At 36.9% G+C, this 26,323-nt stretch overlaps 1 protein-coding gene across 3 annotated transcripts in view; it reads right to left on the bottom strand.

Annotated features, from left to right (window-relative positions):
- The window catches only part of focad (focadhesin), a 146,424-nt gene that overhangs the window by 360 nt on the left and 119,741 nt on the right, over positions 1-26,323 (bottom strand). For 2 of the 3 annotated variants that reach the window (XM_012962109.3, NM_001374673.1), the window contains exons 27-43: positions 23,646-23,884; positions 21,607-21,696; positions 18,938-19,079; positions 17,417-17,536; positions 12,951-13,073; positions 12,762-12,839; positions 10,852-10,923; positions 10,647-10,749; positions 9,964-10,044; positions 8,974-9,102; positions 8,100-8,215; positions 5,728-5,982; positions 5,309-5,398; positions 4,846-5,023; positions 2,777-2,874; positions 1,132-1,371; positions 532-607 (exon numbers count right to left, since the gene is read on the bottom strand). In XM_012962109.3, the coding sequence (XP_012817563.1) occupies positions 532-607; positions 1,132-1,371; positions 2,777-2,874; positions 4,846-5,023; positions 5,309-5,398; positions 5,728-5,982; positions 8,100-8,215; positions 8,974-9,102; positions 9,964-10,044; positions 10,647-10,749; positions 10,852-10,923; positions 12,762-12,839; positions 12,951-13,073; positions 17,417-17,536; positions 18,938-19,079; positions 21,607-21,696; positions 23,646-23,884 (2,230 nt within the window). Of the gene's footprint in view, positions 1-531; positions 608-1,131; positions 1,372-2,776; positions 2,875-4,845; positions 5,024-5,308; positions 5,399-5,727; positions 5,983-8,099; positions 8,216-8,973; positions 9,103-9,963; positions 10,045-10,646; positions 10,750-10,851; positions 10,924-12,761; positions 12,840-12,950; positions 13,074-17,416; positions 17,537-18,937; positions 19,080-21,606; positions 21,697-23,645; positions 23,885-26,323 lie in introns of those variants that run through there. The other variant, XM_031899765.1, reaches the window with a different exon arrangement.

The following is a 26,323-nucleotide window of genomic DNA, read 5'->3' as shown; positions in this document are numbered from 1 at the left end:
TAAGTAATAAGCAACTTATTCACATCTTTCGGATAATTTCTTGCAGGTAAAACAGATTAGGGTCACAGATCCTTCATCTGTGATGGGTCATTTTTGTTCTTAATGCCACCTGAGGCAGCAAACAATGCTGCCCCCTCCAAGTTTTTATCTACTCCTGCACAAGGAACATGGTGATTGGGGGCCCGAATCACACAAGAAAAATTTCCAGTTAAAGAAGGCAAAATTTGGCATCTTAATGTTACCAAGGGTGGCTATAGATTATATTATACATTACCATGGATAGGTATTGATGGAAACTTTGCATGGGGGCCCCTAAGGCCCAAAGCTACTGTCACCAATCAGTTTTTGATTTCTGACCCTTGGGCCAAGAATCACTGCTGTATAAATGCATTGCTATAATTCCCAACATACATATTAAATCTAAAGAATTGATGGCTTGCAAATCTTATTCAGCTAATGGGCCTTGATCTGAAAATCACTGCACCCAGTGGCAAAAAAATCAAAGCACATTGAACCATATAAATACAAGACCTTTTAAGATGGATCTTGATGTTTCCAATATGGCTTCCTTGGGACACTCAAGAAGGTTTGTTAGCCAATCGATGATCTAAAGAAAAGAGAAAAACAGAACTCAAAAAGGCAAATTAGGTAAATAATACAATTGTCAGATTAATTAATAAATTGACGTTTGTAAGTGGGTTACTTGAATACTTGCTACGAATAAGGCAGACTTTACTGAAGCATCTGGCACCTGCTTTTTCACACTGAAAAAAATAGTGTGCAGCAGCAATGTGCTCTATTTGTATATATTGTGTGTTATACCGCAATAAGCCCTACTTCTTAACATTATTGGGGTGTTTAGCCTTGGGGCTGTTATTGTATCTAATGTTATACTGCCATACAAACCAACATGGCAAGAGCCAGGATAAGATTCTCGTGCCTGTAACTGAATAATTTTTGAAAATGTATTTATTCAACACAAGCAGAATAGCAGCTGTTTGATAGCTATACTTTGATATAAAATATGGATACTTCACTTTAAGTCTTAATTTAAGAGACATATGGAAAACTTCTACTTTAGTACTCTATGCATTTAATGACAAAATCACACATCAGTTACAAGTTCAGTACCTTTTGGGCATGTTCTTTCCAAGGCTCTTTGGCCACCAAGAGTTGCATACTGTGGGGAAGGATGGTTAAACACTGCTGTACAGTTACCACATCCACTGAACCCGTGCCCAAATATGTACTACATGGTTCTTCCTCCTTCCATGCCATCCAGTTGGCACTGACTCCTATAAGCAGGGGAGATGCATGATCAGCCCATGACACCACTGAGGCTGCAAATACCTGCAGCAGGAACTCTACTTCCTAAAAAAACAAAATAAATATAACTCATGTAGGCCTAGTCTTCGGGTCAAAGCAGTTTTGATATCTCCATGTGGGAACAAATTACATTAATGTCATTTGTCATTACATGTGACAAATTTTGATTTTGGGTTTGGGATGTAAGTAAGGCTAGCATTCTGGAGTAGCTGAATTTGAAAATTTCATGTGATGAAAAATATGGGGGAATGAAATTCAAATAAAACCTTTAGTAATAACTGGGCCCCCTGCAGAACAGCGCCACTTAGGGCCCCCTAAACACCGCTGTTATTTCTACCTTGTTATGTAAAGCAAAGTGTCATCACATGCTCCTTCAGGTCCTCTTCACAACTGACACTGAGCATACACAGTTGAAGCCAGGTCTGCATTGGCTTTACCTCTACTTCTTTCAGAAGACTGCCAAGAAGTGGACCTGAAGCAGCACAAAATGGCACCTGCCATCCCTGCTACGCTACTTTTCTTAACAGAACAAGGTAGAGGAACCTGTTGTGTTTTAGGGGGAGTGGTTCAGGTAGGAAAGCTCTGAAGGAAGACCCAGTTAACTAAGGGTTTCAACAATTTCAGCAATAAATAATATACAGTATTGGATTTTTCTGTATGGGATCAGTTATCCAAAAAGCTCCAATTATGGGAAGACCATAGATTCCATTATAAAAAAATAATTTTTAAATATTTAAACATATTCCCTTTTTCTCTGTAATAATAAAAAAACAGTACCTTGTACTTGTACTAAGATATAAATAATCCTTATTGGAGGCAAAACAATCCTATTGGGTTTATTTCAGGTTTAAGTGATTTTTTTTAGCAGACTTATGGGCTTATTTATCAATTTTCGTGTATGTAGATTTGAGTTTGTTATTCTAAATTGAATTTGAGTTTTTGAACCATAACTCGAATTCAAGTTTTTTAAGCGCAAAAAAAATCAAACTTACCGCTAAATAAATCACCCCCTTAAAGTATAGAGATCCAAATTACAGAAAGGCCTCTTATGTTAAAAAAAAACCAAAGTCCCAAGCACTCTGGATAACAGGTCCCATACCTGTACTATTTTCAGCTAATTTGGGAATCACTGATATTGCAGTTAAAGTAACAGGACACATAATATTTTCACTTACTAAAATACCTTCTATAAAAACAATATATATTTATCATTTATAATATCAGTCTTTACGATGTTCCCACATTGATGTAATATGTTGATCTTGTAGTCACTTTCCCTCTTCAGGGACCCTTTAATAAACTAGCTGGCCCAAGGATAAACTTTTTACCACAAGTCTTCATCTTCTTTGGCACACAGTGGCATTATTAGACTAAATGCACAGCAACCACAGCACCAAATCCCCTTTGGCTTGGTACCCTTGAGCTTAAATATGTACTGTACTCTATGTACCTCTGAGTGATCCACACTGCTCACGGAAATGTTCTGATTGACTGCATTTCTAATATGAACAGTTAGGTCAAGCAGCCATTCCATCCTTTTCAGAACTCCTGCAAATGATAAATAAAAGCAAACACGAATGAGTAAGAACAGCTGCTCCTCGAAATAAATACATCTGGCATGTGGTACATACAAATTCATGTTACTGTATGCCAATTTTTTTGTTCATAGGCATTTCCTCAAGCCCTAGGTCCCATAATGGTTTGTTTACCATCTGCCTGGTTACTTGGTGCTGCATATATTTGTGAAGGAAAGACTGTTCTAGACAATTGCGGGAAGCACTGTATTTAATAATGAATGTATGTTATTTGTCTGTACTAGCAGAGACTAAATGAGATATATATGTGTATTTAGGCATAACTTCTCCTTTCAGTGGCACTATACCTGATTTGTGTCTACAGATCTTATGTTTTATGTTTTTAGGGCACATCAATACATTCAGGGTATTACGTCATACAAAAACCTTATCCAGTGACACCATCTATAGACATGCCATATAGTAGAAAAGAAAGAAATCCATTTTTTTTTTTTTTTTTTTTTTTTAAATGCACAGAACAGAATTTTTTATATTTAGTTTTGAAATTTCACATGGAGCTAGCCATATTCTTCATTTCCCAGGGTGCCACAGCCATTTGACCTGTGCTCTGAAAAACTTCAGTCACACTTTACTGCTGAGCTGCAAGTTGGAGTGATTTCACTCCCCTCCCAGCAGCCAATCAGCAGAACAATGGGAAGGTAGCAAGATAGCAGCTCCCAGTAGATATCAGAATAGCACTCAATAGTAAGAAATTCAAGTCCGGTTTGGGACTCCTTCAGTTACATGGGAACAGGAGAAACAATAGGTTACTTGAAAGCAGTTCTAATGTGTAGTGTTGGCTTCTTCTAAAAGGTCAGGCTCAGGCACAATGCACTGAGATGGCTGCCTACACACCAATATTACAACTAAAAAATACATTTGTTGAAAAAAGTATACCATAAAAATCATAACAGAATCCCTTTAAAGAAATGAGAGGGTAGTCTGCTTTCATATGCCAGGCGTTGCAGGGGTAATTTGCCTCTCCACAGAAAGTGGCTAGTCATCATAATAATATTTTGATACATGAATATCCTGTAATTTATATCCTTACTAACAGTGATGGTGATGTCATCAGTTATAATTGGTTCTTAGGAAAGTAATTTCAGTCACACAACTCACTGAAACTTGTGAATTATAATAAATAACTTACCCCGTTTTAAAATATGAAGATTTTAGAAGTTAATGACCTGTATAAAAGCACTCAGCCATTGACCTTGTGTTTTTACATGATTACAGATCTCCTCGTGATTTATAATATCCTTATATTTTTCTATATTTTTGCTAGTATCACAATGCCCAAGTGCTTGGGTGTATTGCAAGAGGTAAACTGTCAGTCAGGCAGAATAATGATGCAAGGAACATGGTACTGCAAGACCAGTTTTTCTGTGTTCAGCACTTCTGTCTGTTTATGAGGGTACAGAACCACAGTGCAGGATGAGATTAATGAAGACTGAAGAGGAACACATTCAAATTAGCTTCAAGTAAAAGGCAAAAAAAAAAAACTAAGGTTTCATAACCTAAGGGGTATATTTATCATGTTGTGTGAAAAGTGGAGTAAAATATCACTTGCTCATAGCAGCCAGTCAGATGCTTTGCTTTGGTTTTCTAACTGATGAAATCTAAATGCTGATTGGTTGCCCTGGGCAACATCACCGATAATGCTTCACTCCACTTTTTACACAGCATGATAAATATACCTCGTGTAGGGTTCCGAACAAGCCAATCATTCCTTTAGCTGGGCAAACGTTCCAAAGTAAGAAACAGCTGTAGGATTAAGAAGGAATAACTTGGAGGTTGAGCCCTTGAGCCCCACATCATTTAAGAAGGCCTATGTTTGATTCCTAGTGATGACTGTTGCTACAGGCCGTGTGTCAGAATAAGTGTTTGCACGGTGCACAATATGTTTATGTACTTCTGTATAAGAATAAGGATAAATGTAATTCACCTGTGTTTGGGTGACTTGTGAGACGGGCTTGGTAGAACACCTGCAGCAGCATCCATACGATGGTTTGTTTCTCCCTGCACTTGGTTGCCACTTCAATAACATCATTCAAGCATGACAATGGTAAGCGCCCCTGTGAGACCAGATATGCTCGCAAAAAGGTAGCTTTCTCTATGTTGTCCTAAAAAAAAAAAAAGAGTATCAATTACCAGTTGTTTTTTTAACAGCTCACTAAAAATTAACCAGAAAAAAATGAAAACAAACCTTTCAATACATAAATAGTTTAAATAAATATTTATGAAAGCAAAAAATTATTTCACATAGACTGCAAGTAACATTGCCTTTTTAAGATAGAGTAAAACAAGTCTGATAAAGAAAAAAAATCTATACGGTGTATATATATATATATATATATATATATATATATATATAATTTAGCACATACTATTGTACTATCATAAGGTACCTTTGAAATGCGAGATATCCGCTCAACCTCACTATCTGCCATCTCTGACACACACTGTGCAACTTCAACATACAGTCCAACATCTGTCTTCTTTATTCCAGGTACAAGATTAGAGGGGAAAAATAAGTTAACACGATTTCTCAAACACCAATCCAGCCATCATAAATAGGAATGATTATTATTTGTTAATAATTTGATATATATACTGTTACACACAGCGTAAGGTTCCTTAAAAGGATTGTCAGAATAAATGTCCAGGGCAAAAAGCAAGACTATGGTGAATAATAGAGCCCTCAATCTCGCCAACAACTGCATGTTACTTTTCCAATCTATAACAAGTAAAATTTACGATTATATTTTACTTTTATAATTCATATATATATGTGTATATAAATCAGTACAGCAAACAGCACAGTTACCTGAATCTTGCTTGGTAAAAGGTGAACAATTTTCTCTGTGGTTTTGCACAGAAAGCTCCAGCAATGCTGCGGGGGGTTTGGAAGTTTCATAGCTTGCTTAAGTCCCTGTAGAATGCTCCAACACAAATCCACCATCTTGCTTTGGGTCTCAAACTGAGTCACTATAAATAAGTCAGAGAAGGTCTGTAGCTTATCTTCAGATACATGCTTCATCCACAGAGATAGGGAGTTTAAAAGATAGGAACGACACTGTACCTGGTATGACCAATACAAATGGAAGCAGTCAGTTGAATCAGCCATTTTAGATATTCTGCCTTAAGGGTTATGGCACATGGAAAGATTTGTCGCCAGAAAATCTCCTGAAAACACATTTGCATTACTGTCAGCAGGAATCTCTGCTGATATCTGGTGATTGCATGATTCATATGTTTTAGTGCCTGAGATTCTCACTGACACCAAAGCAAAGGTATTTTTAGGAGGTTTGTCCCCCCCCCCCCAAGGTAGAGCAGATTTCCTTTGGGCAATCCCCAACTGGAAATCAGTGGGTTCTGGCAAATGCCAGAGGGGCTGTAAGATACCATAGACAGACATGGTCTATTTTGAATCCCAGTCCAGACCTGCCTGTGGGTGACAAATCTCCCTAAGTGCCATCACTCTAAAGTGACTGTGACAAAATACTCAGCAGATGCTTAAACATAACTCATGTTTTCAGTGGGTAAAAAATGTTTTGTTCAGTATCGGGCAGTATTATATAGCTGACAAAAATATGTACCTTCTGTGTAAAATAAATGGACAAGCATGGAAATATCTTATTTATTTAAAAGATATTTATTATTCATAGCATTTTTTCCATACATAACCGAAACCTACATTCCTAGAAATATCTGTATAAATTCAAACAAACGGAAGCAACCATGCAATCCGTTTCTGATGACTTTATGTAAAGCCTATGCAAGAAAAGAAAAAGTGGCCTCTGGTGGCCAAGCAAAAAAAAAAAAATGGTGCCATGCTTGTTTGGTGTTACCAAAGAAACATTTTTCAAGCAATTACCTCTCAACTTTGTGGGTGCTGGAATTTACTTATTAATGTTAGCATTTAGGCAATAAAAAAAACTGCAAGGGTCAGGCTACATTAATTCTTATGGGAGAATTTACATAGAAATAAAATCAAAAGCATGTGAAGATTTACTAGTGTTCATTTACATATCTTCAGTCCTATGTTTATTCTATGCATGATCATGTATGTATGCACTTAGTGGCTGAAGGATTCCCAACAGTCAAACACATCATGCACCTATTCGATTCCTTGCTTCCTGATGCAAATTGCACATGGTGAGAGAGCGAATACCATTACATTTCTGTGTTAGAATATATTGTTCCAATGCAGAAAAATTAAATGCAGAAAGCTCTTAAATTTAACACCACTTCCAGAGGAAAGCCTAAATAGAGTTCCAGACAGCTATCAGGCAATGTAGTAGCTTGCATTGGAGTGTGCATTATTGTGCAGTGAGGGGCTTAGTTACCTGTGGCTGCTGCAACATGGACCAAAACTCAACAGATCACATCAGTATGTACCTGGTACAGTTTACAAAGTTCCTGCCATGTATACTCAGTTCTCATGGTCAGTTCTATTAGAAACCAAATTATAAACCAAGGAGAAACCCCCAGCAGTCTGTGCATTAGGAAATAATTCCAACTGTGCATAATTTTCCCCATTAAATATTTTGCAGTTCCCCAATATATATTATGCAATAACAATCCATGACAGTCAGCACAATCTTTCTATATACAGTAGGTGGAGGAATTATACAGTGTGATGTCAAACAATCATGCTTCATGTATTGTTTCATTAAAATGCCTTTTTTTGCAGAGATTTGGCACAGACTCCATACAGCAATGTTTTAGGCTGATAGCAGATGAGGCGTAGGGCAGATATTTTCGGCATGCAGAAAATCACTTGCCGAAAATACCGCCCTACGTCGCTTGCCAAAAATATCCGCCCTACGCCTCGTCTGCTATCAGCCTTACCTAGTATTCTGCTAGGGTAGTCAGACTAGCTTTTTGCCAATCTGATTGGAAAAGAGGGACATGCAAATACATTTATTAATACATAAAATGCAAGATATGTGGTTACTTCTTTACCGAAAATGTTGTTTGAGATCCCCACCTAAAATCACATCCTATTTATTAGTTACAATGGTTTTTTTGCTGTTGCTTGGCAACCTGATAATCTTACTGTAATAATGTAAAATTACTCATTAGTGGAGCTTATTAATGTGCTTGCTCTAAAAACTCTATTTTAGGTGGAAACAAGAAAAAATATCTTACAATGAACACTGACTCAGTAACTGATATTTAAAAAGGAAAACTCACTGTTAGACTATAAACCAGTGGGGGCACCAGCCACATCCCAAGAAGCAGTGCAGCATTCTGTGAGCTTTGGGCCTGTGTCACCGCTATTTGAATACAAAGTTGCTGGGTATCTTCCCCTGTACAAAAAGTAGTTACATAGTTAAGAAATAATATACAGGTAAAACAAAATGTAAAGTATAAATCTGTACAATGCCATCATTATTGATGGGCCAAACCACACCAAAGGTGTGTAAATTAATCAGGGAATCTGCAAATGCAAATGACTCAGCTGGAGCAGTGCCTTTCTGGTGCGATCATATTGTGTAATGTTTAATCCCACAGGCCGAACAGGCAGATTTTAAGTATAATCCATAGTGCAACCATCTTAAATCCTTTGTTTGGACCTATTTCTGTTTGTAAAAGTTTAAAATGCAAAAATGTACAAAAAATCAGTTTGGTGTGCCTTGCAACTTGCAAGAAACCCCCTTTCTATTAGAAACACTACACTAGATTAGCTGGTGTGTCACTGTCCAAATCATCTAATGCAAGCATCTCAAAACTGGTGTTGTGATGGCCACATTACCCCTTTACCTGACCCTAACCTAAAATACAAATGAAGCTAAATGTAGTTTTCATGGAAGAAGATCACCTGCCAGAGTAAGAGGTACTACACTTAGCTTCATTTTGGAAAGTTTTTAATGCATTTAGGGCACTGTATTATTACTTCTTAAAAAAAATAATGTGAAATGACTGAAGTGTTGAAGTGTTAATTGTTTGTACCAGATGAGTGCAGTGCTCAGAAAATCCCTCTTTCAAAATAATAAAATATGTTTTATACATGAAATATGTATACACCAGAGTTTAAACTACCATTTTAATAAGTAAAGCTATTTACCAAAGTTGAGTCTCATTAGAGGGGCGAGAATGGATGCCCAGTTAACGGGTGGATATTGATGTCCCTCTGCAGCAGCAGCAATGGAAGATATACAGACCTTCACTAAGCAAGGTGGAAGAGATTCAGGGCCTGCAAAAGATACCATTATTCACAGCATTTCTGCAATATCCTTTATATAAAAATGAATTATCTTGCGATTTGCTGAATGGGGTAATGAAAGGATGTGAATAATCACTTCCTGTAGCTCCTCTTAATTTCTATAGTTCTCAATCAAATACCCCCATAACACAATATATCATGACATTGTCAGTCCCACCACAGCTAGAAGCATTTTGCCTACTTGAGCCAAAAGGTAAACAAAAAAACAACTCTAAAAGTAGTAACATGTGTTTGTTATTTCAACAATGACTGACATCAAACAAGAGTAAAACTGACATATACACACCCAAAAAATTGTTTCATATGATTTTTCTTAAGTGTATGCTGCCAGGACAATTTCAGCTGATATCTCTGCACCATGGATATCAGTAGTTTTGGTGATTACACAAGTTTCAAAAATTCATTACCCAATGCCAATGTCAGTCAGTGTATAGCAAATAGACAAATGAGAAAAAGCGGCCATATAAAGGTGGCCATGCTGTGTATGGCTCCTTGTATGGTATCTGTCCATTTGGCCCAAGTGCCAATCAGTAGGATACTGTATATGTTGGGCTGTGTATGACCACTTTAAGGCTCAGGCCCCAACTTGAGAAGGAAAAAAAAATGTCCATATTTTAAAAATGTCAAATGTGTTGATAGTTGGTGGGAAAGCTCACACAGTTCTAAACCAACAAAGATTTGGAATCCCTGACATGAACTGTCACAATGTGCATTCATACTTTCACCAATGACATTCAGAAGCAATGACACCAACTTTGCACAAGCTTGATTCTAACCTTAACAAATTAAGTTTGTGAAAATGGAACAAGATTAAAAAAAACATGCATTAACCTTTCTTGCCAGCGGAAATAAGAAAGTCCACTACAGCCCGAATTAGACTTCTTTCAGGGAGATAGCTGAAATCTGGAGGAACTGTAGCAAGAAAGCACAAAGAATAAGAACACAATTCTTCTTTATAAATGACACAGTTACAGAGGGCACTGTGGATTCTAAGGACATGGCTTTAGCCACAAAATACGTTACACCTCTATGTTTCACATGCTCACAGTGCTATTGTTGAAAAACTGAACTAAGGAGTCACTGAAACTATCAAAACATTAACAGCAAGTAAGGCTGCATCTGTCTTTGTATCCTGATGCTGAAAAGCTGAATATTATCTAATTTTGACATACTGGTTCCATGGTATCAAGTAATGAATCTGAATCAATTACAAATCATGCTAATTCTGTAAATTTTATATTGTGTATAAACTGTATATTTCATGTAACTGATAGCAGCCCAGAGCATGTGTTGTGAATCGTAGAAAAGATAGAAAGCTACTGGGGTGGGGGACTTCTGAAACACAGATTTTATGTATGGGAGCCATGCGCTGGTGTAAAAAAGTGTAGCACATCTAAACTAATTTAAGTTTTCATTTAAATTCATTCTTACAGGACAGTATGTTTTGCTAACCAAAAGAAAGAACTGATAATGAAAAATGTGTTTGAAAGGACTCAGTGAATGAATCCACTTACTAGACGTTCTGCTTTGAGAAGATGAAATGCTGGATAAGTGTAGATGACCAAGAATCCATGCGGCATTTGTCTGCAGTCCGATTGCTCCAGAAAAACTAACAATCTGCAAAACAAAATACATTGATTAAATATATATTGTTTGATTTTAGATTATGAAAACAATGTTAGAAAGGACAAGTCCCCCATTTGATGTAGCATACATTACCTGAGTTATGGCTCTAATTACTTCGTTAAGCTTGCTTTGAAACTGTGAGGAATGGATTACTTCAGATTTAAGCTACAGGAAAATAAAAACAACACACAAATTTGCTTTAATGATAGCTTATCAGTTATAATTATACAACACTACATATTTTAGTGTTGGTTACATATATATATAAGTAACACACATACGAACTGCAGAATTAGGTGACATAAATCAGCAATTACTGCAATTAAATGTTTTCTCTGCAACTGCACATTGGCTTAGAGGAATTTAAGCTCATTTCTCTACAGAACCGCTTCAGCTCACGTACAGTATGTTGGTGAGATTCCTTGCTTGAATTGCCTGCTTCAGCTACTCCCACAACCTTTGTATAGAGCATGACCAGAACTTTGCCTCGGCCTTTCCAAAACCTTAATATTCTTCTGCTGTAATTATGTTTTGCTAGATCCACTTGTGTGTTTAGGTTTCTTGCCTTGCTGCATGATCCTCTCTCTGTAGAGCTTTAGTCACTGACTGATACCCTTACATCTTGTGTCCATTAATGATGGCAAGCTGTCCTTGATCAACAAAGCAGGTCCAAACCATGATGCTTTCATTGCCATGTTTAACAGATGGGATAAGGTACTTTTAATGAATTGCAGTGCTTGCTTTCCACCAAAAAACATTTTTTACTTAAAAAGTGACTGAAAAGCTTTTAATAACTGTTTTTCAGAGGGCCTCGGAAATTCCCTTTGTTTCAGCAATGACACACATCCACAAAACTTTGTTTGTTCAGATCTCTGCTATAAACTCCTTCTCATGACCTTTGAAGCCCTTCATTCCTCTGCACCTCATTTTATCTCTACTCTTGTGTCTTCATACATTCCTGGCCACCTCCTCCACTCCTCTCAGAGCAATTACTTGGTTACGCCACTCACCATTAATGCTGTTACCTGCCTTAAAGGGATACTGTCATGATTTCTGTGGTGGACATTTTACTTCTAAATTACAGTTCACATAACAAATGATTCACTCTCAAAATGTTATTCTTGAAACAACAAATTTCAAAAAAAAAATCTGTTTGTGTTTTTGAAAAACAGATTTCAATGTAGGATTCTGCTGGAGAACTCTATTAACAGATGCGTTTTGAAAAGAACATGTTTCCTTTAAAAGAACAGTATTCCTTTAAACCTTTCTTGCTACTCCTTACATTAGGCATGCCATCCCTGAATTCCCTGGAGAGAATCTGCCCTCAGCCGTTTCAACACTAAACAGAAAAACTACCTCAAGGGGCAAAGGCATGTAAACCAGTTCAGACACTTATAGTTCAGTGGCAACCACTGTAACCTGCAGCCCTTAATATCCTCCTATTTATGTCTGTAAGTTACCCACCCATTTAGAGTGTAAGTTCTACAAACAGGGACCTTCATCCTCTTGTCTCTTTGACACTTAACTCTGTGGAATCCTTAAGGGCTGTGGCACACGGGGAGCTTAGTAGCCCACGACAAATCTCTTGTTGCGGGTGACTAATCTCCCCCCAAAATGCCATCCCACCGGCAAGGGAGATTTGTCATGGGTGACTAAGCTCCCCGTGTGCCACAGCCCTAATGCAACTGTACTTTGTATTTATTATCGTTATGATCCCTGTTTGTTGTATTTATTGTTCTGCTGTATAGTGCTGCGTACACAAGCACCATTTAAATAAAAATATACATACATGTAACTTTGGATAATTTCTTTAATAAAAAATGCATTATGTGTTGACTTGTTCATTTGATTGAATTTTGATTATCAAGTTTTAAGACTTAAGTAAAACAAAACTGATCTCTTTTAAGGTTGTATGACTGAAGAAATATTGAAAATGCAAAAGGGTTCTCAAGCTTTTAAGCACCACTGTATGCAGCACGAGGGTTCAGATTAAGTTTACTTACTTGTATCAATGCAGATTCTGATCCTACCAGTGCCACAAGGCCATTAATAGCCGCCAGCCGTTGCATTGTGGGGCAACCCTAAAACAAAATGCAGAACTGACATGACTTGTTGAATTTTCAGGTTTAGGTGGATAAAAAAAAAACCAGCAGGTCTATATTGGTTGAATATCTGAAATAAGTAGTATTCACCTCTGCAAGAAGAATCTTCATCCAGGCAGGCAGCAATCTGTTATTTAGATCTTCTGCCTTCCCATGTCCACAAATGGACAAACCATGGACAATACTTCCAAGTGCCAGAGCTAAGCCAGGAGTCTGTTAAAAAAGGAAATGACTTGTCCATTTTATAAAGTATATTATGTATATGAAAATGATGGCAGTTAAATGAGACTAAATGTCATTATATTTTAGAGGTTATAATTTTCAGATTTAAGGTAGGATACAAAGGACAATTCTTTTTTAGCATGGATTCTAGCCACATAGATCTTTAGAATGAGGATACTACCCAATGAGCATAAGACCATAAGAAATGACTGAGGGTGGAATAAAAACTGTTTAAATAAAATACAAGTAGCAGAAGCTTTACTTAAAGGAACAGTTTTAGTGTAAAAGTATAAAAAATAAAACTGGGAAAAAAGACATAACAAGAAAAAAAAAATTGGTGCATATTCACAATTGAAAAGTAGATGAGCTCACCACTACAGGTATTGGATCTCTTATCCAGAAACCTGTTATCCAGAAAGCTCCAAATTATGGAAAGGCCATCTCCCATAGACTCCATTATAAGCAAATAATTTTAATTTTATAAAATGATTTCCGTTTTCTCTGTAATAATAAAACAGAACCTTCTACTTGATCCCAACTAAGGTATAATTAATCCTTTTGGGGGCAAAACAATCCTACTGGGTTTATTCGATATTTAAATGATTTTTAGCATGTAAACATTTTAGCATTTTTAACATGTAAACCCCACACACAAAAATGTAATCAGTGAATAGCTTCTTTGAAATCTTTCAATACCTGCCACACTGGTTGTGCAGAGGTTAATAGTAAGGCTGCAACATCCCCTTAATCACTTAGATTTGCTTCTACTCCTGTAACCCACTCGGCCCCCTCCCTCAGGAATTTGCTTTGGCTGTTGGCTTGCAGGCATGCTCAGTTGTTCTAAGCTCAGATTACTAAATACGCCCCCAGTCTAGCAGCCAGTAAAGAGATGGCATTGCTGTTCCCATAGAAACTCAGCTCTAGCTGTCGGCTTCAATTTTTTTCTCCTAACCTGAGCCTGTATTCTTGATGAAATGTAAGCTGAATAAGGGTCTGTGTGTGTGTATGCTGTTTGCAGATTTAAATGTATCTGGTTATGTATCAGAGGAAAAATGGCCACCGGGTGAAAGCTGCTATTTGCTTTAGGAAAATGTGATGGTGGTGGAAAGCAGAGGGGATATATGCAGTACAAATAATGCCATTTGGGTGGGGGAGTCCCCAACTGATATACATTGTAGGCAAATGTAGGCTTTACATGTCCTTTAAGTTATGGAGATCCAAATTACAGAAAGATCCCTTATCCAGAAAACCCCAGGTCCTGAGCATTCTGGATAACAGGTCCCATACCTGTATATATGTGGGGGATGGGTACACATGCCCCAGACCTACAGCTTAAGGAGAAGATCATAGGCTAGATTAAGTGCCAAGTGCACAAAATGCGTGAGGCTATTATGCAGTTTAATTGTCTACAATAAAGCTTCTATGATTTTATCAACTTTTGCATGCTCGTGGGATCTGTGAGTGCTTGCCATATGTATTGAAGTAGGATCAAAAACAAACTAACTAAACAGCTATGTCCAAACTAAATCCCCTTCAAGTCACTGACTAACAGGTTAGAGAGATGCAAAGGAGGAAGTAGTGGTCTGGCTATTACTTTATAAGTTTCCTTTGCCTACCTATTGACTATAATTAACTACATTGAAAACATTTTTTTTCACAGCCTATGAACCCAGTTTTATTTTTACACTGAATAATTTCTTTAATTAAACTTCATACAATTATATGTGCATAAGTAAAATGAGCTTCCCTCCAGTGCAGCATCTACTGTATTTTAATATTTGTGCTACAGTTTCATTATTTTCCCCTTACTGTGCATTTCTTGCTTATAAATTCTTAGTGCTGGAGGATATTAAACAGAGAGTAAGATGCATATTTAGAAACCCATAATAAATACAAAGGCATATTGCCTATTTATGAGTTTTACAACATAAAAATGAGAAGGCAAATAGATCCAAATTGAAATCTCAGCACTAATTTCCTTCAGTGCATTTACTTTCAATGCACAGCTGACACAGAAATAATTCCCTGACTCTATCCTAACAAACAATAGGAAACAATTTTCTTTCCTTTATATACAGGTTGATTTGGTCTGTCTACTGCAAATAAAGAGGGCCATATAGTACGTTTCTTAATATTACCTGGAAAACCAGAATGGCTGAAGCTAGACACACATTTGACACACCCCACAGAAGGGAGGGATATTTATACTACCTTCAGGACTGAGGGAAAAGGAATTACAGAAAGTACAATTCATTATTTCCTTTATGTCCCTTGGCAGCTTTTACTTAGAGGGTTAAGTAGCAATATAAGCAAAAGCCACTTTCCTAGGTGTACCCATATTCATACAAAGGTTCCAAAATTTGCCCACAAAGCAGTTCTGCATATCTGTTTCTACAGATATGGGACCTGTTATCCAGAAAACTGGGTTTTTCCCGAAAAGGGATCTTTCCATAATTTGGATCTCTATAACTTAAGTCTGCTAAAAATCATCAAACTATTAAATAAACCAAATAAGCTTGTTTTGTCTCTAATAAGAATTCATTATATCTCAGTTGGGACCAAATACAAGGTACTGTTTTATAATTACAGAAAAAAAGGAAATCATTTTTAAAAATTAGAATTATTTGCTTATATTGCTTATAATGAAGTATATGGGAGATGTCCTTTCTATAATTTGGAACTTTCTGGATAACAGGTTTCCAGATAAGGGATCCCATACCTGTACTTCAATTCTGCATGTGAAGTTGGCACTGCTCTTGTCAAATGAGCATTAAGACCTGTAGGCACTAGTCTCGCCACAGGGACACTGCCAGGTAGATACCAGGCAATGGACATATTTGATGCACACTTGCCTTGTTACTTCCCATAAAGAAGATATAAAAGGTTATGTGAAATCCTGAAACACTGAACTCTCTTCATATACAGACATTAACATAACACACCTGCTGGTATATAGCAGATGTAACCCTTTTTCCCACTTCATTCCTAGGAGCAGGGAAGACAACTAGAAGTATGACCTCAAAATTGCTATGGAAATTGGATGATACTTTGGGTCTAAACAAAGGGACTGCTTTCAGAATTATTCTTGGAAAATTTGAAGATTAGGTTTTCTGCAGGATAAGAACTGTAATTCACCTACACATCATGCTGAACATATTGCAACTGAAAAGTTTTAATGGTGGGGTAAAAGGAGGCTTCTTTTAATAGTACTGACCAATTTTCTGAATATCTTGATTAGTGCTAGAGGAACACTCCTAAAAGCTGAAAAGGCTGCAGTGTGGACCTTGATTGTATCTTCTAGGATGACTTTTCTTAAGGCCCCACTCACGAAAAATTATTTTATAGATTCCATTGGTAATGTCTTTTCTTGCTATATAGTAGGATTTCTACAACTGGCAGAAAGACCCCCTGAGCATACAAGACATCCCTTTCAGTCTCCATGTATGTTGGAGAGATGGTGTATTCAGATGAAATATAGGAGATAAAAATTTTTCTTCAATGGAAGATGCCATTGAGGGTTGGTGGAGTGAAGGAGATTTGAGCACCAGCTCATTCTACTTAAGGATAGAGCAATTAGAATTATTTCCAAAAAGCAAAAGGAGCTTTTCCTTAATACTCTTCCTATCTGAAATTCCATGTCTCGGCTAGGGCATTCACAGCTTCTTTGCCAAGCCCTGTTGTCAAAGAAAAAAATCTTCAAAGTACTGAATTATACTTTACAGCAAAGAGGTCTATGAAACCCTCATCATCTACAAATCAGCTGTCTTGGCTAATATATAAACTGAAGCTAATGCTGCTTCTTTTTAAAAAATCAGAGCAGAATCCTATGCAGAACCAACCAGTGCTTCTTTATCAACTTCATCAAGGGGCAAAAATCCTCTGATTCAGAACCATCTTTAAACATATAGGTACCTTCCTCTAAAGAGATATCTGAAATAAATCTTCATATACTGGGTTGTATGCCAGCAAAAAAACCTTTACTTGGCTTCTGTAATTTAAATGATTTAAAGGCCTGAAGCATAGCTACTCCAATGCAGGAGACAAGCTCCTCCGCACGCCCTGGGGGGGTTAACAATATTTTTAATTTTTATTTAAATGCTAAATAACTTCTCTCCTTCAAAGGGAGTATGCTTCATATCACAGCCCAGACAAGCAATAGAAGCCCATTTCTTTGTAACATTTCTAGCATTCTGGAACATACTACGAGTTAACTTAAAGGTGAACCAACCCTTTAAATGAGGATACTGGGATTTACAGTTTACAGTAAATTTTAAATCTTTGACCTTTTTCATTTGGGATTTACTGCCATTTTAAAAATAGCTTGCAAAAATAACCTGTTGATTTTGCTCTGTCATCAAACGCAGCTTGTTCATATGCTCTTCAGCTTCTTCAGCACTAAGGATTCCAGCACTGAACGCCGACACTGTCCCACAGGCCAAAGAGTACGACAAACCCTAAACCAAAACAAAATATGAGATTTTGATGTAATCATTACACTGTTAAAATTACATATTGATTTAAGGTATTGATACTAATTATGTAGATCATACCAACTGGCTTCCATCATCCTAAATTTTTGGCTGCTATGGAGCACCTCAGCCACAGATCCTGCCCAGTCCATTATAACTGCATGCAAAAATGCTGGTGCATCATATTGCTGATACACATTTCCATATAAAGTACAAATAACTAAGCAGATGCATGGAAATTTTAACCCTACATCAGTGTTATGATGACAGGGCCTATATATGAGAACAACATTTTAGAACAGTGCCTTTTTACATTCCACAACTCTTTTCTCAAACTAATGCATGTCCTGCCTTGTTCCTTATCATTGGTTTTCTGCAATGTATCTCCAAGGGACAGCAATCGGTTATAATAATTGCCTTTATTAAAATGTCTTGACTCACAAGGACTGCTTTAAGCCTTGCAGGCTCCTTGTCAAGCTTGACACAGATCCCATGAGGTTTGAAACATTGCTTTTGTGCCTAGATGCTTTAATAAAGGCATTTAAGTATAACTGATTGCTGTCCCTTGGAGATACAGGGCCTATATATGAACTAGTGAGCGCAAAATACTTGTTTTCCAGGAATTAAGATCTGTCCCGAAAAAAGTGTTGGATGGTAACATGTATAATGGATCACTCCTTTGACGATATGAAATTTTTGTGCCACTTTACTCTCAAAAGTAAATACTTAGGTGTAATGAAGGTATTATGACCTAGAATCCTGCATTAAAATTACTTTCTGTAAGGTTTTCTCTTGACGGTACCTGGAGACATGGCCTGATCCTGCCTAAGATTAATATTTGCTGACCCTTGTTATTATTTTTTTTCTCAGCCTTTTTCATTCCACTATTACTGATCCACATATCACCCTTTGCTTACAATCCCCGATGTCTTCTTCACCTAACATGGTAGCCAAATTGGCAACTCATCCTATCCAATATTATCTCAAGGGCCCTAAAAATGAAAGAAAAGTAGGACATAGTAATCTATCTGAAGCAAATGTAAAAGTACAATTTGCTCCATACTGCATTTATATCCCTTGTTTATTCTAATTCTGGCAGTTACAGATGTTGGCAGACATGGTACACATCAGGCAAGGCATCAGTAGGCCATTAACTTAAAAAGGGGAAACTGATTTTGCTTAGTGTACCTGACTACTGCTTAGTAAGCATAGCTTACATGAACTACTTTGTCATAATGTGAAATCAAATGTCTTTCTAAATACTTAGTGACACATTAACAAATTCTCCAGGTAAAAAAAAAGAAAGGAAAGCAAGGAAATACAATTTCTAATTTTTGATTTATTTTTAAAGGAAGAGAATACACGGTTACAAATAAATACACTTACTTCTTGCTCTGTTCTGCTCTTGTCTTCACTCAAGGCCATATAAAATTTGCGCAGAGTAGTAGAAACATGAACCTGGCTATCAGTTTGGCTGCTCTGACACATAAAAGACAAAACAAGGCCCACTCCCAGAATGCAGCCCATGCTTTGGGAAGCAGGGAGTGGGGATAAGAGTTAGTTAGTGAAGACAGGAGTAAAGGCAAGCTACCCATAAACCGATTGTTTCTTAGTTATGTGAATAATAAGTGCTCTGTTTTTACCAAGTGTTGTCAAATTAGAATACAGTCATGTGTATACAGGGGAATAATGCTTTGTTCCAATGTTATTAATAGGGTAGAATGATAAAAATATAGGAAGGCAGGTAGTTTTTTCCATAAAAGTTGCAACCCTACTTAGAATAAATGACCTATGGAAAAAAAAATGCCTGATTAAATCTTAACAAAACTTGGTGCTGTTACATATATTTTTTTCACCTATTGTTCAATACCACATAAAACATCATGTAGAATCACCTGATTCTAATGGACCTGTTGTAAATTACTGTAAATCACTAAGTAATTTACTGTACTGAAAAACAGATTCAAGTAAATTATCACTAACGGGCAATTGCCTCAACCAAAGCAACTGACTTCTACAAATATCATACACTTTAAGAATCAGATTACGTTTTTGATAAGAATTTATTTTACCCCTTTGGAGATGGAGAACAAACAGAGTAGGATGGACACCAGTACAAAGTATAGGAGGCATTTGAAAAAAATGCTGCTATGTAGTTTTGTAAACATTGTTGTACCCACAAGATGGCAGCACAGTGCCACTAAATATGGAGTAAGCACCTAAAATAAAATCTCTGTTGCAGCTCTTCACCAGCATCTTTCAGAACAATAGATCTATACATCCTGGATAATGGCAGTTACAAAGCAATTCACATGAAACCTAGTTTTGACGCAGTGCGCTATTCTGTGTGTCCAGATCATGCCTGCATTAATCATAGGTTTGTTCTCCTTGGTATTTTTAGTATGTATCTAGTAAAAATCCCAAAGAAGAAATACATGCAGAATTTGAAACTGTAACTACTGAGGCATACATAACATATTCATAGTTGTTTTCCTTCCAAATATAAAACTAATCGTGCCTGTATTGTGTGAAACAATGATTCCATCTGTGCAGTGAGGCACAAAGAGAAAAATTGGACTTTATTTGTGTTAAGTATTCACTGTAAATATTTGATTTTGAAGCATAACAATTACTAAAATCGCATGGCGTGGCATGTCCATTTAGGTGATTACTGTACCTTTACAAGCAGCTTATGAGGTGCATAAAAAGGCAAACTGCACATCTAACTTTAATAAGAATGAAAAATGTACTGAAGTTTTTGCACTGGGGACTTCTTTTAGTAACGAACGTTTGTTTGGCTTCATTCAGACTGATAAATATATTGTATGTATATATATATATATATATATATATATATATATATATATATATATATATATATATATATATATATATATATATATATGTTCCACTCTGTCATGGTCTGACATATGATGCCATGAGAGAAATGGGATCATTAGCCATGCATATATTCTGCGCTCCAGTATAGGGGAGACTGTGATGGTCTGACGTCCAATGTCGTGACAGATTCATCCATATATTCTACACTTTAGTACAGGAGAGACTGTCATGGTCTGAAGTAAGATGCCATAAGAGAGATGGGATCATCAGCCATGCATATATTCTGCGCTCCAGTATAGGAGAGACTGTGATGGTCTGACGTATAATGTTGTGACAGATCCATTCATATATTCTACACTTTAGTACAGGAGAGACTGTCATGGTCTGAAGTAAGAGAGATTTTCAGCCATATTTATGTTCTGCACTGCAGTATAGGACACATTCTTGCATGGTTCATAATTGGGCAATCCTAAATTACAGAACTTTATCCATGTGACATATAAATCTTTTTTTAACTGGCAAATCATTAAAGATGTTTCATAAATCGAGTGAAGATTTTCTTTTTAATTTCTACATTAGCAAAGTCATAGTTCTCAGTAGAAAGCTAAAAGGATATCACAAGTTACGACATTGACCTAAAAAAAAGCTGCTGCACTATAATATGTAGGTCTATATCACAACAGAATTTTATTTTACTAATACTATCTCATCACAATTGTACCAATATCTCTTAATCTAATATTATGCAAAAAAAAACTGGCCAGCACTCGAGGCTTACGATAAAAACAACTCTGTTGGTTCATCACCAAGAAGTTCACTGGATATCAGGCCCCAGTCCTTACGTGTGATGGGCATCACCGCCGTTAGTCAAAGTCACAATTTATTAGCAGAAATTTATTATACATATATGGAAACTATTATCCAGAATTCTTGGGGCTGAGATTTTTGCAGAAAAAGTTTATTCCTGTTATGTGGAGAAAAATGCTTTAAGGCTACTTTCCTTTAAATAATTAATAGGATTGTTTTGCCATAAACAAGGAGAATGAAGAATTTTTAATTAAGTAAACAGGGATATGGCATTGTCATATTTTAAAGCTTTCTGAATAAGGGGTTACCAGACAATAGATCCCCTGCATGAATAAAATAAAATCATTGCACAGTATTGAACAGATTCTGTAAATGATTTAGGGACAATTAGACACTTATCTACATACTTGTATTCCAGGCTTTGGTCAAAGCAGCAACTTTCCAGTGCATCCAGAGACCTCATCATTAGTAGATTCATTTGCCGACCAGATACATCACTGAAAAATTATAATAAAAAATATATTTACATAAGGAAGACATGCATTATCACACAGAGACCTTGCTACGGCCAGGTTAAAAGGCTACATAATGGGCAATAAAAATTCTTAATCATACACTTGCTTACTGTAGATTATTTACAGGATCCATGGGTCCAATCATGTTATATACTTGACCAATCAGAGCCAAATGCTAAAAGACTGATTACAGCTTCTACTACAGAACATAATTATCCATGTTTATCTGGTTATGTATTGCAAAATGCTATCTCTAAGAGAGTAAATGTAACTGAATTGCTTTAATGTTTTGCTATTAATTGTTTTTGCCATAAGAATTTCGTAGCTATATAAAGAAGGGCATTATAATGTACATGCATTGGAACAAGCATATTAATCTGTAAACAAGCTATAAACAAGCCTTCTTACCGTCTATTCCAAAGGAAAATATGCATTCTGCAAAGTATACTAGAGACTGTGTACTCTTTACATGGTTTGACGTTTCAGCGCTATCTAGTTGCTAGGGTCCAACTAGCAACCAGGTGTTCACCTGTGGGAGCTCTCTTGCCAGGACAAAGAGATATATACCTGTGCTGGACAGGAATGCAACTGATAAGATACTTAGGGCCCGATTCACTAAAGTGCGATAAAACGTGCGCTATTTATAGCGTGCGGTAAAAATTTTATTGCGTCTTAATTTTCGCGACTTTTCGCACGATTCACTATAAGCATACTTGCGCTATTTTACGCGCAGTATTTCATGCGATATTTTTGTCGCAATAAATAGCGTGCGTGGTATTTTTTTTGCATGCACGCTATTTATCTGGCGACATTTTGCCCTGGGAGAGCACAGAGGGCTAGAGAGGTGCTGTATAAATGTTTATTTGCAAAAAAAAAAAACCCCAAAAACAATAAAAATATAAGTAAGAAAAAAGTGCTAGAGTTATCACACTCGGCAGAAAATACACTACGTACTAATTAACGCAAGTTGTTGCCCACGACTATTATTTTTTGAAGCCTTTGTCAATTTATGGACGTGCGGGGAATTTTCGAGTGGCGAATTTTTTTATGCGTTTTGCCATTGGCGGATTGTTTTGCGAAACGCATGAAAAAATTTGCTGCGTAAATATTTGCCTCACGTCCAAAAATTTGCTGCAAATCCATGCCTGGCGAAACATTTCATCACTTGTAGCCGCATATAAATAGTCGCTCAAATGAACGCACGCCATGTTAGCTATTTGACATGTCCTATGAGGACTAGCAGCCTACAGGAGGTTCTGTGTTGCAGTACACCTGGTTTTTCTGCAACCAAAACTCGCCTCCAAGCAAGAAATTCAGAAAAAAGCACCTGCTTTGATACAACTGGGAGCAGCATCTAAGGGGTTAGTGAGCAACAGGTTCTTTAGGAACTACTGGTTGGGGATCACTATTCCAGACCATTCTACAGTTAGATGATGATAAAAAATTTAAAGTAGGTATTGGGAAGAGCTAAAAAGTATTTTTTAGGACAAGGTAAAAACTACAATTCCTAGATTTACCTTTCTAGAAACATTTCCACCCCTGGAAGATTTTTATAGAACTACTTTAACAGCACAACATTCTGTATTGTGTGGCTCAGTCGTTACCACTGCTGCCTTGCAGGGCATAATAAGAAAAGATGTATGCTCTCCCTGTGTCTGCATGGGTTTTATCCAGGTATTAAGTTTCCTCCCTCACTTCAAAACAAACCGGAAGGTTAAATGGTGTGCATGAATGTGATAGGGGCCCAAGCTCCACTGAGTGAAAGACTGAATATACAAAGTGTGAGGTATAATCTCTACACAGTACTTTGGATTCACACAACACTATATAAATAACAATAATAGTGAAATTTTCAAATAGTCTTACAGTAGTCCTAAATGTTCACATAAACCTGGGTCACTTGAAGCCACAAAAGATCACATGTGCTTTACCTGACTTTCTCCTCGAACAATCTGGAAATGAACATGCCAACCGCAAGTCCCATGTGTATCTGAAGCGACTGAGAGTCATCTGCTAATGGCTTTCCAGGTAGCCTGGCTGTCAAGATGTTAAGAATATCTTCCACCTTCTCTTTATTAGAAACAACAAGTACGGGTACAAGCAGGGAAAGAGCTGTGGCAGCACAGGACCTAGCAATAACACTCGCTGTGTTTTCTCCAGAGTAAGATTTCTGCAATACAATTAAGGAAACATTAGAAAGCTTCTAAATAACAGGATCTGTCACATAGCCAAAAAAAAACCAATGTTTTAGTAAAAATATTAAATAAAAATTCACAGCAGGCAGCATTCCACCCAGGCTGTAAATAGGATACTACAGATATTGCTTGCAACATCTGGAGGCTGAGTTTAATAAAGTTTTTTCTCATTTTAAATAAAGTACTGTAAAGCTCTCTGTAACATGCTGGTACTACATGAATCAAAGATAAACTGAAATGAGGCAGGCACCAGTATTGTGAGACTTTCCAAATCACACATACTTTACCATGATGCTACACCCACCCACCTTTGAAAATTCAATGAGATGCAGTAATGTCATCCCCAGGATCAGTGCTCAGTTAAGAATAAAACATTATTTTAAGGCAGATCATTGGCATCTTGGGCAGCCCTTTTTTGTTGGCTGTCAATATCAACGTAAGGAATTTATATATATATATATATATATATATATATATATATATATATATATACACACACATACACAAACAGGGTACCGCACACATAGGGACTTTATGAAAAAACAAAAAAGGTTTATTGAAAAAGATCCGACGTTTCGAGCACCAACTGTGCTCTTCCTCAGGGACAAACCAAAAAAAAAAAGGTTTTTTGGTTTGTCCCTGAGGAAGAGCACAGTTGGTGCTCGAAACGTCGAATCTTTTTCAATAAACCTTTTTTGTTTTTTTTTTTGTCCCTATGTGTGCGGTACCCTGTTTGTTTATTGAATTTTTTGACCAGCACCTAGGGCATTTGATTGCCTGAAGGGTGTGCTCCTTTTGTTTCTGTATATATATCAGTCCTTCCCAAAAAGGCTAAGGACTGCCTCAATGATATTACAGGAGGAAGCCAACAAGCACACGGAGTATTCAGACTTAGTATTTTCTGATCTGATAACCAAGTGCTTTCTAAAACAAAAGGGAAGCCTGGGTCAGACTGGGCCGGCAGGACACCGGGGACAACACCTGGTGGGCCCGCCAACCCTGGAACGATCCCTGCCTGGAACAGCAATTGCTTCCCGATCTGCGCAGCCACATATAGGAAAGTAGGAGGCGCATTTGCGTGGGGGGAGCTGGCAGCGATGTCAGGCTCAGCTTTGCGAAATACTTGAAGGGAGCAAGTTTATAACATTAAAACGGGGGTGGTGTGGACAGGAGAAGTAAACGAGAAAAATGATAATACCTTACAAGCACTGTTTCCTATAAGATGGGCGCTTGTACACACGTTTTGAGACCAGCTCACACAATGAATCATGGTGCGCACAAAGAATTTTGTGTGAAAACACATAATTTGTACTGCACACACCAGTTTTTTAAAGTGTACACAAAAATATTTTTCTGCATACACAGCCAAAAAGAAAATAGAGGACACAGCTTACAAGTATTGTTACCCTATTAGATTTTTGCAAGTAGATGATGCATGTTTTAGTAATTACTACAGTGTGTATTTTCACAAAATTTGTTCTTTTCCCATAGTTATCAGATGTTATGACATGGAAACAAACAAAATAGGTGCAACTACTCATTATTGGTATTTTCAGACATATAAGCTGTATCAGATTCATCCTGCTCAGTTGTTACTCAGCAATGTTTTTGGAGGTATCCAAGGCTATAACAAAGGGCCATATATTTCCATGATATAAATTTTAAAAAGATAGCAATATCAAAATGCTTTAACTTAAAAAATGCTTTGAGCAAAAAAAACCACAACAAAACAAATTTGAAAAATTTATAACACACTGTGTCTGCAATATATTGTAATGGAAAGCAACTGGGCTATATTTTAGTCCAATGATAAAAACACATCCAGGCTTTTTCATGTCTAAACTAGCCTTCCATGAAGTACAACAAACTCAACTAATTCTCTAAACAGCACTCTCATTAATGCCTTGATCTACGTATCCATCCCTAGAAGCCACAGTTTTGTTTGAAACCCAACAATCTTAATATAGCCAGGCCTGTTTGCTTTAATTCATGTCAATACCCTCATATCTCCAAGAGAGTGCAATGCAACTCCATTTTACCAATCCACTAGGAAAACCACATTTGTATTTTTCTGTACCTTCTGATAAATCTATATCCTCCATGGGCGACAGGTTGACAGGCCATCTTGGAAATTGGAATCTGGCTTTTTACTTTACTTTATGAATGGATGCTACGTCTATAGATCAAGGAAAGAGAGTTCTCTCTCTATTTTTTATTTTCATATACATTTTCAGTCCATGAGCCCAAGTAAACATATCAATATTTGGGCATTCATGTAAATATCCAAGCTGGATAATATCTGGCCATTTTTTTTTCAGGCAGGCTAAATGGTTAAATACCCTTACTCAAAAGGTAATGTTTTTCTATCTGTGTCCACTCCTTGCACGAATATGTAAGTAGTAAATGATAAAACA

Source organism: Xenopus tropicalis, chromosome 1 (genome assembly GCF_000004195.4).
Source record: "Xenopus tropicalis strain Nigerian chromosome 1, UCB_Xtro_10.0, whole genome shotgun sequence".
Taxonomy (NCBI): Eukaryota; Metazoa; Chordata; class Amphibia; order Anura; family Pipidae; genus Xenopus; species Xenopus tropicalis.
This window is presented reverse-complemented; position numbering and strand designations above follow the sequence as displayed.